Below are 14,483 nucleotides of genomic sequence, written 5' to 3' on the forward strand. Positions count from 1 at the left end.
GAAGCCCAACAGTGGGCCGGCCTCAGGGTCTAGCTACGGTCTAGGCCCCTCTCCTAGCCAGGGGGCTTCCTAGAAGCGAGGCCTCCCAAGTCAGGAGGCATCCCAGAAGTCCGCCCTCAATATGGCGCCAACCACTTGTATTCCGAGAGAGATGTATTACCAGAGTAATTTGGGCAAAGCCGACTTGGGCCTGTGTAACCGTACCCCTCATTCACCTATATACACTACTAGGAAAAAGCCTAGTAGTAGCGCGGGTGCCTGCGCTGCTACTACGGCGATACAACTAACTAGTAGTAGTAGCGTGGCGCATCCCGCGCTACTACTACGTGTGATAGTAGTAGCGCGGGTTCGACACGCGCTACTACTAACTATCTGTAGCGCGTGTCTGTGACCCGCGCTACTACTATTAATTTAAAAACCAAAAAAAAAATCTCGACCCCGTGCATGCTGTCAATCATGCAAGGAGATCTCGGCCATGACGCGCGCCTCGTGGAAGCCGTCGAGGGCGGCCGCGGAGGCCAGCCCGTCGTGGCCCGGAAGCTGGAGGACCTGGATCTTGGCATCGTGTGTGGGGAGCAGCACCTCGCGGCGGTCGTCGCCGTTGAGGTCGGCGGCGGGAGGCGGTCCACATCGTGCTTGATCGGGAACCCGTCGTCCGACAGGTGGTACGACGCCTCCCGGAACGAGAAGTCGCCCTCGTGCTGCCGGAGGAGGAGGGGGTGGGTCAGCTAGGGTTCCAGATCGAATCGGAGAGGGGGGAGGAGGAGGAGGGCTGACCTGGAGCGAGAAGAAGATGGTGAAGGCAGCGAGGAGGAGGATGCCGAGGTCGCGCTTCCGCATCTTGGCGGCGGCAAGGAGCTCAGGCGACCGCCCACCGGAGGGATCTCGGAGAGGGAGGGGGAAGAAAGCAGAGTGTACCAGCGGCGGCAACCGCTGGAGTACGAGGGAGAGAGGAGGAAAGTGAGAGAGGGGGAAAGTGAGGGGGGAGGAGGGATTCGGCCGAGGATATGGGGATTTCACCTGCCTCGCACTTAGTAGTAGCAAGGGGTATAAAACCGTGCTACTACTATCAACTTAGTAGTAGCGCGGGTTTCTACCCCTCGCGACTACTATGGCATGTCCCGGGAGGGCACGGTAGAGACCGCTTAGTAGTAGTGCGGGTTAAAAATCCATGCTACTAGTATCAACTTAGTAGTAGCAAGGGGTAAAAAAAACCCGCGCTATTAGTAAGTAGCAGTAGCGACGGTTATAAGAGGAGGTAGGGGCCACCCAAGTCAGCATCCAACATATGTTTCCCTCATATGAGGCACATCAATACAGTGACATGTAGGATATAGGGTATTACCTTACCACGAGGGCCAGAAGCTGGGTAAATTCTTGTCCCCCTTTGTATCTATTCAGATTCTCTATGCGCGCTCCACCCAACGCTATGCTGGGATTCGCCTGTTTTCTGGATTGACATGTGTCCTCGTTGGTCGGCGCACAGATCGGGATGGATGACCACGCCTCCTTCCACACTTCCTATTGGGGGTCTCCCTCCAGTCTCCATCAACTCTTGCTACCTTGCAACGCGGTGATCTCATGAGTATCACATCACAAATCTCAGCTGGATCCATACATGATCATTACTTCTCAAGGAGGAGGATTGGACGACCATAGTCTTTGGATGCAACCGATGAAAGATGGTCCCTCGAGATTTGTTCAACCAATTTGGCAGGTGGCCTAATATTTTTGTGATATGAGAAGTCGCGGGGAGTAGGAACCATGGATCCAACATGGTTCCATGGTTGACACTTTTTTGTAGGAAAAACTTTCAATCCGTACATCATCTGGTATGCTAGTACAAAGGACACCAAAAAAAATAGAAATTACAACCATTTTCATAGACCATCTAATGACGACTACAAGCACTGGAGCAAGCCAAAGGCGCACGACCGTCATCGCCCCTCTCTCGCCGGTTCCGGGCAAATCTTGTTTAGTAGACATGTGGAAAGTCATCATGCTAAAGCCTTGAAGGACCAGTGTGCCAGAACAACAACCGTCGTCGATAAAGAGAAGTTCAGATCGGAAGGGTGCAACTTGACGCCACATGAACAAAGACTGGATCCAAACCGATCCATCGAACACCAGCACCGATCGAACCTCGTGAGATCCGTCAGAGAGGGGGGTTATTCTATCATCAGGTCGCCGCCTCGCATAAACCCGAACTGAACTGAAAACTGTCACTAAAGTCTAGAGCAGGAGCCCTCCCACTGGTAAGGGTCAGGGTCCACCGTGCCCCCATGACCCTAAGGCCACCGGAGACAAAGAAACCCTAATCGACTTTTCTCTATTCAAAGAAACCAATGTCAGCCGGTCTGCACTTTAAGCAAGCACAATTTGAACAGGAACTAGTATGTAGCATGAGAGGTCATGGGGAATAGGACATAATTCGAACAGGAACAAGTACTATGTAGCATGAGAGGTCACGGGGAATAGGAACCATGGTTCCATGGTCGGCACTTTAGCCAAACATAACGTGAACAGGAACTACATGTAGCACAAGGCTTTTGCCGAACCCCTAGAAAACAAAACAAAGGAATCGGATGGACCAGCTCGCATTTTCTTTCGAACCAGACATAGTTTTGCATAACCCGGTTTTGCTAAAAAAAAGAACTCTTTTTTGTAAAACCCAACGCTAAAGCCTGCTATTCATCCAAAGGCGTGTTTACTCACGGAGAGAACTGAAAAATGGGAGACACGGTGCGCCATCCGAGGGGAAGAGGGCAGCACGCCAGCAAAGCGAAAGCGCCCCACCATCAAATCAGAGGCTTTATTCCGGGGTCGGCACTTTAAGCTAAGGCCGGTCCGCCGTGGCCCGCGCCGACGAAATGACCGAATGACTGTCTAGACCAGCACCACACCACTTGTAGACCAAGAAGAAATTAGTTTTATCTTGGTAGGTAGTAGGGCGAAAGCAAGAAGCTTCTCTTCTCTTCTCCCCTTGGGCGTCCGTCTCTATCTACCCCGCCAGTCAGCAGGTTGGTTAGAAGCGAACATCCCACAGCTACAACCTGTCTGCCCCCTCCTCCTCCACCTTCCTCCAATCATTCGAGCTCCTCCTCCTCCTCTGTTTTGTCTGCGCGCGCGCGGGGACGGAGGCATCGCAGATTCCTCGGTTGCCGCTGCGGTCCAAGAACCGGGATTCGGCCCTTGGTTCCACCCCCCAAGGTCAGGCGATCCTTCTTCTTGGTTGCCAGAGACTCTGTTTGTCGCCATGGTCTTCTCTCGCTCTCTCTCTGGCGGAAGATGGACTGAAATCCCCCCTGACGCGCTATGTTTCCAATGAAATCCGTCAATCGGGGAGCATAACCGCGGGAATTTGCCGAGCAGTTTGCGGTCCAAAGCGTGACGAGAGAACCAACCACCGCCAAACCAATGCGGGTTGCTTCCTAATTTGATTTTCATCCACCATGCGGGCCTTCCTGTTTTTATGTTCCCTCTGACGGCGTAGAACTGAATCTGTCTGTCTGTATGTCTCTCGAGTCCCGGCTCTGAGAGCTCTCAGACGAATCCAGTTTGATTCAGTTCCTGGTTTTTCCTCTGAGCCTCTTGGGCATCTGTTAGACACCAGAGTTTAGTTTAAATAATTCTGATTTCTGTTATTACCTAATAGACGTCGATTGTTCAGTCCGTGGAGGATTGTTCTGGTATTGATTAGTGGATCCCCTGCATCCAAGTTCAGAGCAGAGCAGCTATTTGTTTCGTTGGGGCTTCCATGCAAATCTTGCTGCAGTTTTCTTCTTCTTTCAGTTTGGCCAAAGGGTAGCCATCTCTGAATATATCTGTGTGCAGTTTACAACATAGAATTTGTTTAGATGGTTAGTAGGCAAGAATCAATAGTATTCGCTGGTGTTTTTGAGTCATCTCCTCCTTCAGAAATGCTCTAAAGTGGCAAGTTGTTTATCTCATACAAATTCGGTCGACTTTGCTATGGATTTTTTACTTCTCATACAAATTCTGTCGACTTTGCTATGGATTTTTTACTTCTCAAACAAAAAATACTTGTTAAAAACGTAGTCAATGGAGTAATGAGTACTCACATTATTAGCATGGCTGAATGTGAATGATTTAATTTGCGCTGAGCAGTTTCCATGATTAACTCTGGTCAAAAGCTGCTTGTTGACCGCAGCTCCTTGCTGTAACCTGACAGGCATGTGCACACATTTTGATGATTCTTTCTCCCCTTTGCAAGCAATTTATATGTTTATTTAATCCGTAGTTACTAGTGCAACCTGTAACCATCAATGTACCTACCGATTCCTTTCACGTTAATGGTGACAGTTTAATTTTCCTGTAATGCCTTGCTTTGTTAGTAACGTCTGAACAAAGGCAGGTCATGTTCTACCAAGAACATTAATTTCATGCCAAAGAAGTCCTTTATGCGAAGAAATTTTAGATACTCTAAAGAAGGCCTTTACTTTTCCTGAAGGCAAGCATCATTAGTCTCACTCACCTCGAGCATTGTTGTGTACTCTAAAGTCTGACAGGAATATATTCTCATGATACCTTTATGCAAAGAAAATTTAGATAGCGTTGTTGTGTACTCTAAAGTCTGACAGGCATATGTTCTCATGATACATTTATGCAAAGAAATTTAGATAGTGTTGTTGTGTACTCTAAAGTCTGACACGCATATGTTCTCATGATACTCTGCTCGATGTCTACTCCATTCCAGGTGCATTTGTGTGGATGAAGATGACAATATAATAATTGCCTAGCAGAAGCCACCCAACCTGTAAATTCAGTCTTCTCTGCTTCCAGCAAAATGTCAGGTATAGTCTTTCATAGAAAAAAAAAGTATGCATATTGTCTTGCATTGCTGATCTGCTTACTAATTTGTAATGACGTGTTTTGCATGAAGTCCGGCGACGGTCGGAGAGCACGGAGGGTCTGTTCTTATTCGATGAGCGAAAAGACCGGAGGTCGGACGTGGAGAACTCAGAGGATGAGAGGAGAAGGCTGTCCATTGGCGGGTCACTCAAGAAGAAAGCGCTGAATGCATCAAGCAAGCTCACACATTCGCTCAAGAAGCGGGGGAAGAGGAAGGTGGAGCATCGGGCTTCTTCCTTCACCATTGAAGACGTCAGGGATGAGGAGGAGGAGCGTGCCGTGTTTACATTTCAGCAAGAGCTTTTGAACAGGAACTTGCTATGTGACAAGCAAAATGACTATCACATGTTGCTGAGGTTGGTGCTCCAACATAACTCAACAGCAGACAAAGAGCTGCCGAAACATGGACAGAGAATTTCTTGTTTTGTTTACATTACAAGTCTAAAGCTTCCCTGCCTTTATGTATACTGTAGGTTTTTGAAGGCAAGGAAATTTGACACTGAGAAAGCCATTCATATGTGGGCTGAGATGCTCCAATGGAGAAAAGAATTCGGTGCGGATACAATACTCGAGGTGAGTGAGACTAATGATGCTTGCCTACAGGAAAAGTATCTTTAATCTTAAACTAGATTTTTACTTCTTCTGAACAGTATAACCAACACTTGCCATTGGCAAATAAATCCTGTAGGATTTCGTTTTTGAAGAGCTGGACGAGGTGCTCTCCTATTACCCTCAGGGTTACCATGGAGTTGACAGGCAAGGAAGGCCAGTATACATCGAGAGATTAGGGAAAGTTGACCCAAATAAACTGATGAACATCACCACAGTTGACCGCTACATCAAGTATCATGTGCAAGAGTTTGAGAGAGCCTTCTTGGACAAGTTTCCAGCATGCTCTATCGCAGCGAAAAGGCATATTGATTCTACAACCACTATACTAGATGTTGAAGGCGTGGTATGATGGTTCTTTCCATATTTGCAAGATCTTAACTCTGTGTAGAAGACTAACTTTGTCAACTTTTATTTTGGGGCCCAAAATAGTTGGCATAAAGACTGCATGCTAACATTTGCCACTCTGTTGTGCTGCAGGGTTTCAAAAACTTCAGCAAAACAGCAAGGGAAATGCTAACTAGAATGCAAAAAATAGACAGTGATTATTATCCTGAGGTATGCCGACATTTTGTTTCTTATCTTGATCAATACTTGGTGCCACTTTGTTTAACACTTTACATGTATGCTCAGACACTGCACCAGATGTTTGTTGTAAATGCTGGCGGTGGTTTCAAGCTACTATGGAATTCAGTGAAAGGTTTTCTTGACCCTAAAACGGTCTCAAAGATACATGTGAGCACGAGTCTGCTGTTATTTTCCTCTTTTCAAATAAATAATTCTGATGAATCCTCAAATTTAGGTTTTGGGAACAAAATTCCAAAGCAAACTTCTTGAAGTAATAGATGGAAGGTGCACTTCTCATTCACAACAATTTGTTATATAATGTTATTGATCAGAAAGCTTTCTCCTGGTACCTTTGACTGAACACTTCTTTTTTCTATTTGCAGCCAACTTCCTGAATTTTTGGGTGGAACATGCACATGTGCGGGTGAGGGAGGATGCCTCAAGTCTAACAAAGGTCCATGGAATGACCCTAACATTATGAAGGTGAATTTGGTTTATTTGCTCTGGAATTATATGTGCTTCTCCTTCGTTGCTTTTCTGAAACTTAGATTTTCAGTTGAGTTTTTGAATATTAAGAACTTGACAATGCCATGTTGACAAAGATTATCATAAATATACGAAATCCCATAAATAGCTTTGTAGTGGTAAATATATGAAATGTCAAAACTAGCTTTGTATTGGGCATACTTCAAGGCGATGTACTTCCCAACTGCTGGGCAAGTTTGTGAATTGGCCTTTCTTCTTTAAAAGGATATTACTGCACGCAATTCACGGTGTCCGGTCCAGCTGAATATACCACTAAATTTGAAACTCCTGATATGCTTTCGTTAAATTTTCTTGCAAAGTGTTTTTTTCCTCGCAATTTCAGCATCACGTCTTTCATACATGATATACAACAGCATTCTCAACTGCAGTACTATGTGTTTGCTTGTAGGTTGCACATAACAAAGAAGCAAAGTTTGTAAGGCATACAAGACGCTTATCTGAGATCGAGCAACGAAGGGGTTCATTTGCTAGGTTACATCTTTTGAAGGCAAGTTCAGTACTTCGAACCACTATTTGTTATTTACTTACTCATCATATGATTGAAACCTTTTGTGTTGGTGTAAACATTACTAGCAACTTACCAATTCTCGGGACCTATCGGTTTTAAGAAGCCGATTGTAGGGTACACGCCACATGTTGTCATGATTACCTATCCTCACGTTTAACTTTAACCCATGCACTTCTTTGCGGTACTGATATTGAGTTTCCACAAAAATGAAAAGTAACGTGTATTGATTGTGCCTATTAAAAATTGGAACCCTTTGTGGTTTCATCAGCAATGTTCATCTTAGCATCCATAACAATTTGCCTTTTTTTTCTCTCATTGTGAATAACAGGGTAGAAACAGTGACACGTCAACAGCTGAGTCAGGATCAGATGTTGATGATCTAGGTTCTCCTATGATGAGAAGCACATTGGGGTGCAGTCGACTAGCTCCAGTTCGTGAAGAAGTGAGCTTTCCTCCTGAATATACTGAATATACAAATGATTGATCTGAGTATACTGAATCTCCTAAACTTTTGCCTCAAAATTCTGAATCTCCTATGTTTAACACAGATGCAGATGAGAGCACGAGAGTCTGCGGCTTATTACAGTTGCGATGATCACTTTGTGGTGGTGGACAAAACAGTTGATTATGGCAGAGGAGGATCAATGCCAGATAAAAGCAGTGCCCCACAAGTAAGAGTACAAGCCCAGCCTTCAGGCACACAAAACACTCCAGGTATTTTTACTTGTGGTCTTCTGAGGTCACTTTATGCAGATATAAAGTGATGTGCTATTTTTTGCTCTTTCCCTATAAAATTTTGTTCAGTTTGTTAATTCCTACTGAATGTATTACTATTAGTATCAAAATGAACAGATAGTGCAATGAACTAAGATTTTTGAAAATAAATATTCAAGATTTCCTCATGTTTGTTCATATTATTTTTTTACTCTCTTTAGGCTCTTCAAGAAACAGTCGTGCTATACTAGTACCCAAAGAGATTCCGGAGGAAGGGAAATTCTATCGTTTTCTCAGATTACTGCTGGTTCTGGTTGTTAGGGTTTTTACCTTCTTACGCACAGTATGCAGTCAGCCAGAGATAACGATGGTCAACAACCCACTACCTCCAGCTCCTGAGTTTGAACACATCTCTGGTGATCATCCAGCAGTTGAAGCGTTCAGTGTGGACCTTGTCAGTCCTGTCATTGAGCGCCTTCAGAAGCTCGAGGGTCGGGTTGATGAGCTCGGCAGCAAGCCCCCAGAGATTCCCCTGGAGAAAGAACGCTCCCTCTTGGATTCATGGGATAGGATCAAATGTATCGAATCTGACCTCGAAAGGACGAAGAAAGTAAGTGTTTGTTAACACCATTGTTTTTCTTATAAATATATATCTCCGTGTCAAAGTTTAGGAAATACACTGTATTCTAAATGTTGGAAATGGTCAAGCAACAAGAATGCTGAGATCAAGAACTTGAAAGACAACTTGAACATTTTTGTCAGGAAATATTTTAATAAGAAAATGTTGGAAATGATCAAGCAACAAGAATGTCTCAAGAATTTGAAAGACAACTTTAACATTTTTGTTAGGAAAGACGGGGAGTGAATAGGCTTTTTTTCTTAACAGTACTTTCAGCTAAGGAGCTCCATTATTACATCCTTTGGAAATTATCTTTATTTTCATATAGGGAATTACCAAATATATCTTGCTGCCAATCTCAGATGTAATATGAAAAAATATCCCCTTCCATTAATCAGGTTCTGCAGGCTACTGTGATGAAGCAACTAGAAATTGCAGACTCAATAGACGAAGTTATCTTGTCAAAGCTGCACGTAAGATCAACTGCTTCCCTCTTTTTTTCGCTTGTAACTGCATTGCCAGCCTCACCATTTTACTGCTTCTTAATTGGTTTATGCAGAGGCGAAGATTTTGTGCGTAATAAACCATCGTAACTCCTTAACAATACGCACCATGGGGGTAATTAAACTTGAGACAACATTTGGGGGGACAAATTTGGCGGGAAAAGTTATGCATAAGACGGATCCAACGAGTGTCAAATGTACTTTAAGTTCAGATTGGCTCAAATAACGGGTGTTGGTCGGTCATAGTGAAATCACCCTGTTTCATTAGTTATCTTCTACTCACTCTGTAACGAATATAAGACGTTTTTTGGTGTAGTTGACTTCAGTAAAACGTCCTACATTTTGTTACAGAGGTTGTAACTCCCAAGAATTTGTCTGTTTTTCATGTTTGCAAAGAGGATAATGGACGGACGCCATAAATGTGCTTCACGTATGTGTTATGTCGAAATATAGCTAGGCCATGTACAGTGGGCTGATGTCAGTTTTTTCTCAAGGTAAGGTCCAAGGCCATATATTAAATAAAACTAGCCATTACAAGACCTTCCTTTTAAGAATTTGAAATTACAAGCAAATTCTTCTGCATCCACGGGCGGCGCTTGTTGGAACTCAAAAGCTTGTACAAGCAGCGGTTGGGAAATCTTGCAGATAAGAAGCTAGATACAATGGTCTATAGATTGCCATCCCGGAGAAGCTGGCACAATAGAGGGCAAGAAGATACTGCTAGACAAAGGAGGGTGACACAAATCTCACAAGTTCCCTGACGGAACCGCATATGGTTGAGCTTCATTGGACGGAGAGGAACTAGAGAACTAAAACACGTCAGAGTTCACAAACACTAACCACGCTAGACTGAATGCCCGACGATCGACACTACCACGTTTAGAAACATGTTTTAAAATGAAATTAAAATAACTTTGATTATTATTTAAAACATTGCCAAAAAAATGTCTTGTATGAACATATAATTGTTTGTATGTACAAAATAAAATATTCATCATGTATTAAAAAATGTTCATATATATTAAAAATATGCATACATTTGAAAACTTACCTGTTTCAAAACTTCATATTAAGAAATGTTCATCTATACAACAAATATATAAAAAATTATCCATGTATTATTTTTTACGTATTTTCCAAAAATCATGGTTTCAAAAAAAGTCATACAGGTGTGAATATATGCTTCATATACTGCAAAAGGTTATCTAAAAATAAAAATAACCACAAATCAAAGGAAAATAAAATGGGTACAGATATAGAAATATAAAAGTAAAATATAAAATTATAAACTAAAAAAGAAAGAGAAACCTATTGTACCGGGAGTGGGCCATGCGCGCGCATGTGAGCATTGATGCATGAGCGTCGAATAGGGATTGTGGGTCAAGTAGCTGATCAACACTGATCGCTCACAAAAAAAAAACCTGATCAACACTGCATTACATTTTTCTGTCAACAGTTTTGCGAGCCCTTGACCATGACCAGTCTTCCTTGACAACATTAACTTCCTTTATCTGTCAAACGATTCTGCGAGCTAGGATTAGGAAAGTGCCACCTGATGAACGAGAACGTGCCGCGCAATCTCTGAGCTGACTAATACTGATTCACGTACGCGTCTAAGACTTGTCCAATCCCCTTTTTAATTCGATCATATGACAACACACGGTCAAGCTTGCCCCAAAACTATTTCAGGTCTAACAGTTGTTCCCTTCGACAACCAGTGGAATGCCAAATGTTTACTCCTGCAATAGGTGATTGAGGGTAATGAGCTGAAAATTTCAAGAGGCAGCAACCAGTTGACATTTCCAGCTTCCTCTGCGGCCCCCAGGGCCTTAAATACCGCTCCAGGGGCCGACCTTCCCAAAACAAAGCTCAAGCTCAAGGAGATCAATCCGCAACAATGGTTAGGATGCTGGATCTTGCTGCGACCGAAGGCCTCTCCGAGCCTGCCAATGTCGTGGGCCTAGCTTTCGTCTTCGTGGCCGTCGTCGCGGTCGTGGCTATCGCCGTGTTCAGCTGCGCCGATGGCCCCGACAGGTCCGGTGTGAAGCCTAGACGTCGTCGGCGCCATTGGGGCGGCGGTGGCGGGGGAGGAGGGGGAGGCTGCGGAGGAGGCGGTGGCTGCGGGGGTGGAGGCTGTTAAGGAAGCGCGTCGTGCAGAGCAGTCCTCGACATATATGGGGACTGTGCGTTACAATCTGTTAGAACTATTGCACCGCCGTCATATTTGTGTGCCCATGGAAATTTCATGCATATTTTGACTTGTGAATATATTTGTAGTTTTGTACCACGTATCATGTATATATTTGTTTCTTGATTCCATTTGGCTTGTCACCTGTTGCCTCCGTTTTGATGAGCTACCGAGGTTTTGAGCACTATCTGTGCAGATACCATGCATATATTGTGCTCGTAACTTTTCTTTATTGTACTATTCGTAATTTTGAGTACTTGTTCATAGCCAGAGGCCGGCCATGAACATGTAGGTGGGGTCGCCAAGTGCCAAGTGTTAAGTTGGACGTCGCGTGCTCGGTCTATGGTAGGGTGTTGCTACAGCAAATGCCCTTTTGGGCTAGGGCCGACGACGGCGACTCCCTCCAACCTTGGTGGTTACCACAACCAGAAGAGCTTCTGGTTTACAGATAATGTTGATGGTGCTATTGATGCAGTAAACTTGCTGCCTGGCTGTTAAAGTGTGACTTTGTATAGCTAACAACGCGTATTCCCGTTTGCATACGGTTGTACATATACGCGTATAGGTTCTTTCTTGGTCTCCAAGACTTGTAATCTTCCTATAAATATATGAGCCGATCGCCACTTGAGAAGCGTCTTCCCTCAAACCAATTCTCGTTTATATGGTATCAGCCCTTCTTTTCTAAAACCCTAGCTTCCGCCGCTCCAACCCCATCCGCTGCCGCCCTAAACCCTAGGCACCGCCGCGGTTCCGCCTCCCCTCCCAGATCGCCGCCATGTCCACCTCCGCATCCTCGTTGTCCATGCTCGGGGCGCATACGTCCGGAGCCCTCACCACCTCCACCGCCGCCGCCGCATCGCCCGCCCTCACGTCGCCGGCATCTCAGGCCGTCCACGTGGCTAGCGTCAAGACGCACGTCCCCGTCGTCCTCGACCTGCAGCAGTCCAACTACGCCAAGTGGCGCATGCTCATCACCGTCCTCCTCGGCAAGTACGAGCTCATGGATCAAATCTCCGCCGTCACGCCGCCGGACGCTCGCACGGCCGAGCGGCAGCGCCAGGACTACGTCGTCCGCTCGTGGCTCTACGACTCCATTAGCGATGACATCCTGGACACCATCATGGCCCAAGATCAGACGGCGTATGACGCCTACGCGCTGATCCGGAACCTCTTCCTTGACAATCAGCTCACCCGGGCCGTCTACCTCGAGGCACAGTTCCGAGCCCTCGTCCAGGGCGACCTCACCATCACCGCCTACTGCCACCGCCTGAAGGCCCTCTCCGACGCGCTGGCGGATGTGGAGCAGCCCGTGACTGACCAGACCTTGGTCCTCACCTGCCTTCGGGGCCTGAACCCACGCTTCTCCGACATCACGACCCTCGTCACGATGCAGGTTCCGGCTCCCACCTTCCTGCAGACGCGCTCCATCCTCCTTCTGCGCGAGAACCAGCTCGCCAACACCGCTCCCGGTGGCTCCCTCTCGTCCCAAGTCGCTCTCTATGGCAACACCGCCGGGTCCTCCACCGGCGGCAACTCGGGCGGCCACTCGGGCGGCAACGGCGGCCGCTGGTCGAAGAAGAAGAACGCCGGCGGGGGTGCAGCCAACTCCACCACCACTCAACCTGTCGCGGCATCCGGCCCATGGATCTGCTTTAACCCGTACACCGGCCAGACTCAGCAGATGCAGCCCGCCTGGCGCCCCCACGCCGCGCCGGTTCCTCCTGCCGGGGGCGCTGGTCTACTCGGGCCGGCCCCGCGGTCTGCCTCTTCAGCGCCGCCGCCCTGTCAGTCTACCTGGGTGCCCCCAGGTCAGGTCGCCTACACGACCCAACTGGCACCACTACACGGCCAGGCCTGGGCACTAACCCGCCCCCACCCGCGGTGCCCTACACCCCCGGCCCGGCATGGGACTACTCTGCCCTCGTCGCCTCCCTGAACGCCACTACCGGCGCTCCAGCCGCCGGCCCTTCCACACCGGGCGCATGGGTCAGGGACTCCGGCGCAACCTCGCACATGGTCTCCGACCCTGGTATACTCTCCACTCCCTCCCATCCTCCTCCTTCCCTTCGTGTCACCGTTGGCAATGGCGATCCACTTCCCATCACCGCCACCGGCCACGTCACTCTCCGCACACCTAGCCACACTTTCCACCTTAACAGTGTTCTAGTTGTTCCAGATATCATCAAAAATCTTCTTTCTACTCGTCAGTTCACCATTGATAATTCAGTTTCTGTTGAATATGACCTGTGTGGCTTTTCTATTAAGGATCTTCACACTCGGCGCGAGATTATTCGCTGCAGTAGCCCTGGTCCACTCTACGAGTTCTTCGCCAACACCAACACCACCACCTCGCCGTTTGGACTCGTCGCCACCACCACCGCATCGGAGCTATGGCATCGTCGCTTAGGACATCCGGGTCGTGACTCTATGTCACATTTATCTTCAGAATTTGCTATTCCATGTAATAAAAGCACTCAAGTGTGTCATGCATGCCAACTTGGCAAGCACGTGCGTCTACCGTTTTCTAGATCATCCACAGTTTGTGTCGTTCCGTTCCAATTGCTTCATTGTGATTTGTGGACATCACCTGTTGCTAGTAACTCTGGCTTCAAATACTACTTGGTTATTGTCGATGATATTTCTCATTTTATGTGGACCTTCCCACTACGTCGGAAATCCGACACATGTGATATCCTCGTTAACTTTGTAGCATACGCAGATACACAATTCAATCTCCCGGTCGTGTCCTTCCAAACCGACAATGGCACTGAGTTCGTTAACTCCACCTTTGTTGAGTTCCTTGCCCGCCACGGCATCCACCTACGTATGTCTTGCCCGTACACTTCTCCTCAAAACGGCAAGGCTGAGCGTGCTCTTCACACACTTAACGACATCACTCGCACCCTCCTCTTCCAGGCTTACATGCCTCCTCCCTACTGGGCCGAGGCTCTCGCTGTCGCCACCTTCTTACTAAATCGCCGCCCCAGCCAAGCCTTGCACTTCCGTATCCCATATACCCTTCTCTACCAACAAAAACCCTCCTTCTCCGACCTTCGTGTCTTCAGGTGCTTGTGCTACCCGAATCAATCCGCCACGGCACCTCACAAACTCGCTCTGCGCTCCACCGCCTGCGTGTTCCTCGGCTACCCCACCTCACATCGCGGCTATAGATGCCTCGACTTATCCACCCGTCGTCTCATCATCTCTCGCCACGTCATATTTGATGAACACACCTTTCCCTTCGCCACGAATCGCACTGATTCTTCTCCGGATGACCTCGACTTTCTCCTCGACCTGGCCGCCACGCACCCGGCTCCCGCGATCATCACACCCTTGGCGGGCTAGACCAGCATGGCG

General features: G+C 47.1%; 1 protein-coding gene across 2 annotated transcripts; it reads left to right on the top strand.

The window, feature by feature from the left end:
- The first annotated feature begins 3,000 nt into the window (after positions 1–3,000).
- On the top strand, positions 3,001–9,371 carry LOC125539988 (phosphatidylinositol/phosphatidylcholine transfer protein SFH6-like). Of its 2 annotated transcripts, none has more exons than XM_048703545.1 (15): positions 3,001–3,020; positions 4,718–4,814; positions 4,904–5,228; positions 5,346–5,445; positions 5,561–5,827; positions 5,962–6,039; positions 6,115–6,216; positions 6,284–6,333; positions 6,432–6,531; positions 6,983–7,081; positions 7,431–7,544; positions 7,651–7,816; positions 8,038–8,426; positions 8,834–8,908; positions 8,995–9,371. In XM_048703545.1, exons 2-15 carry the CDS (start codon positions 4,808–4,810, stop codon positions 9,013–9,015), a joined length of 1,893 nt encoding a protein of 630 aa, XP_048559502.1. In that variant the 5' UTR covers positions 3,001–3,020; positions 4,718–4,807; the 3' UTR covers positions 9,016–9,371. The 2 variants fall into 2 exon arrangements, with proteins under 2 accessions (XP_048559502.1, XP_048559501.1); XM_048703544.1 differs by lacking the exon at positions 3,001–3,020 and adding an exon at positions 3,027–3,210.
- The last annotated feature ends 5,112 nt before the right edge of the window (positions 9,372–14,483 follow it).

The sequence above is a fragment of the Triticum urartu genome, chromosome 2 (genome assembly GCF_003073215.2).
Source record: "Triticum urartu cultivar G1812 chromosome 2, Tu2.1, whole genome shotgun sequence".
Taxonomy (NCBI): domain Eukaryota; kingdom Viridiplantae; phylum Streptophyta; class Magnoliopsida; order Poales; family Poaceae; genus Triticum; species Triticum urartu.

Bases quoted from the DNA above. Each gene is read 5' to 3' on its own strand.
- LOC125539988 (XM_048703545.1), top strand. The intron at 5,828-5,961 runs GTATGATGGTTC...GTTGTGCTGCAG, and splicing joins TACTAGATGTTGAAGGCGTG to GGTTTCAAAAACTTCAGCAA. The intron at 8,909-8,994 runs GTAAGATCAACT...TGGTTTATGCAG, and splicing joins TTATCTTGTCAAAGCTGCAC to AGGCGAAGATTTTGTGCGTA.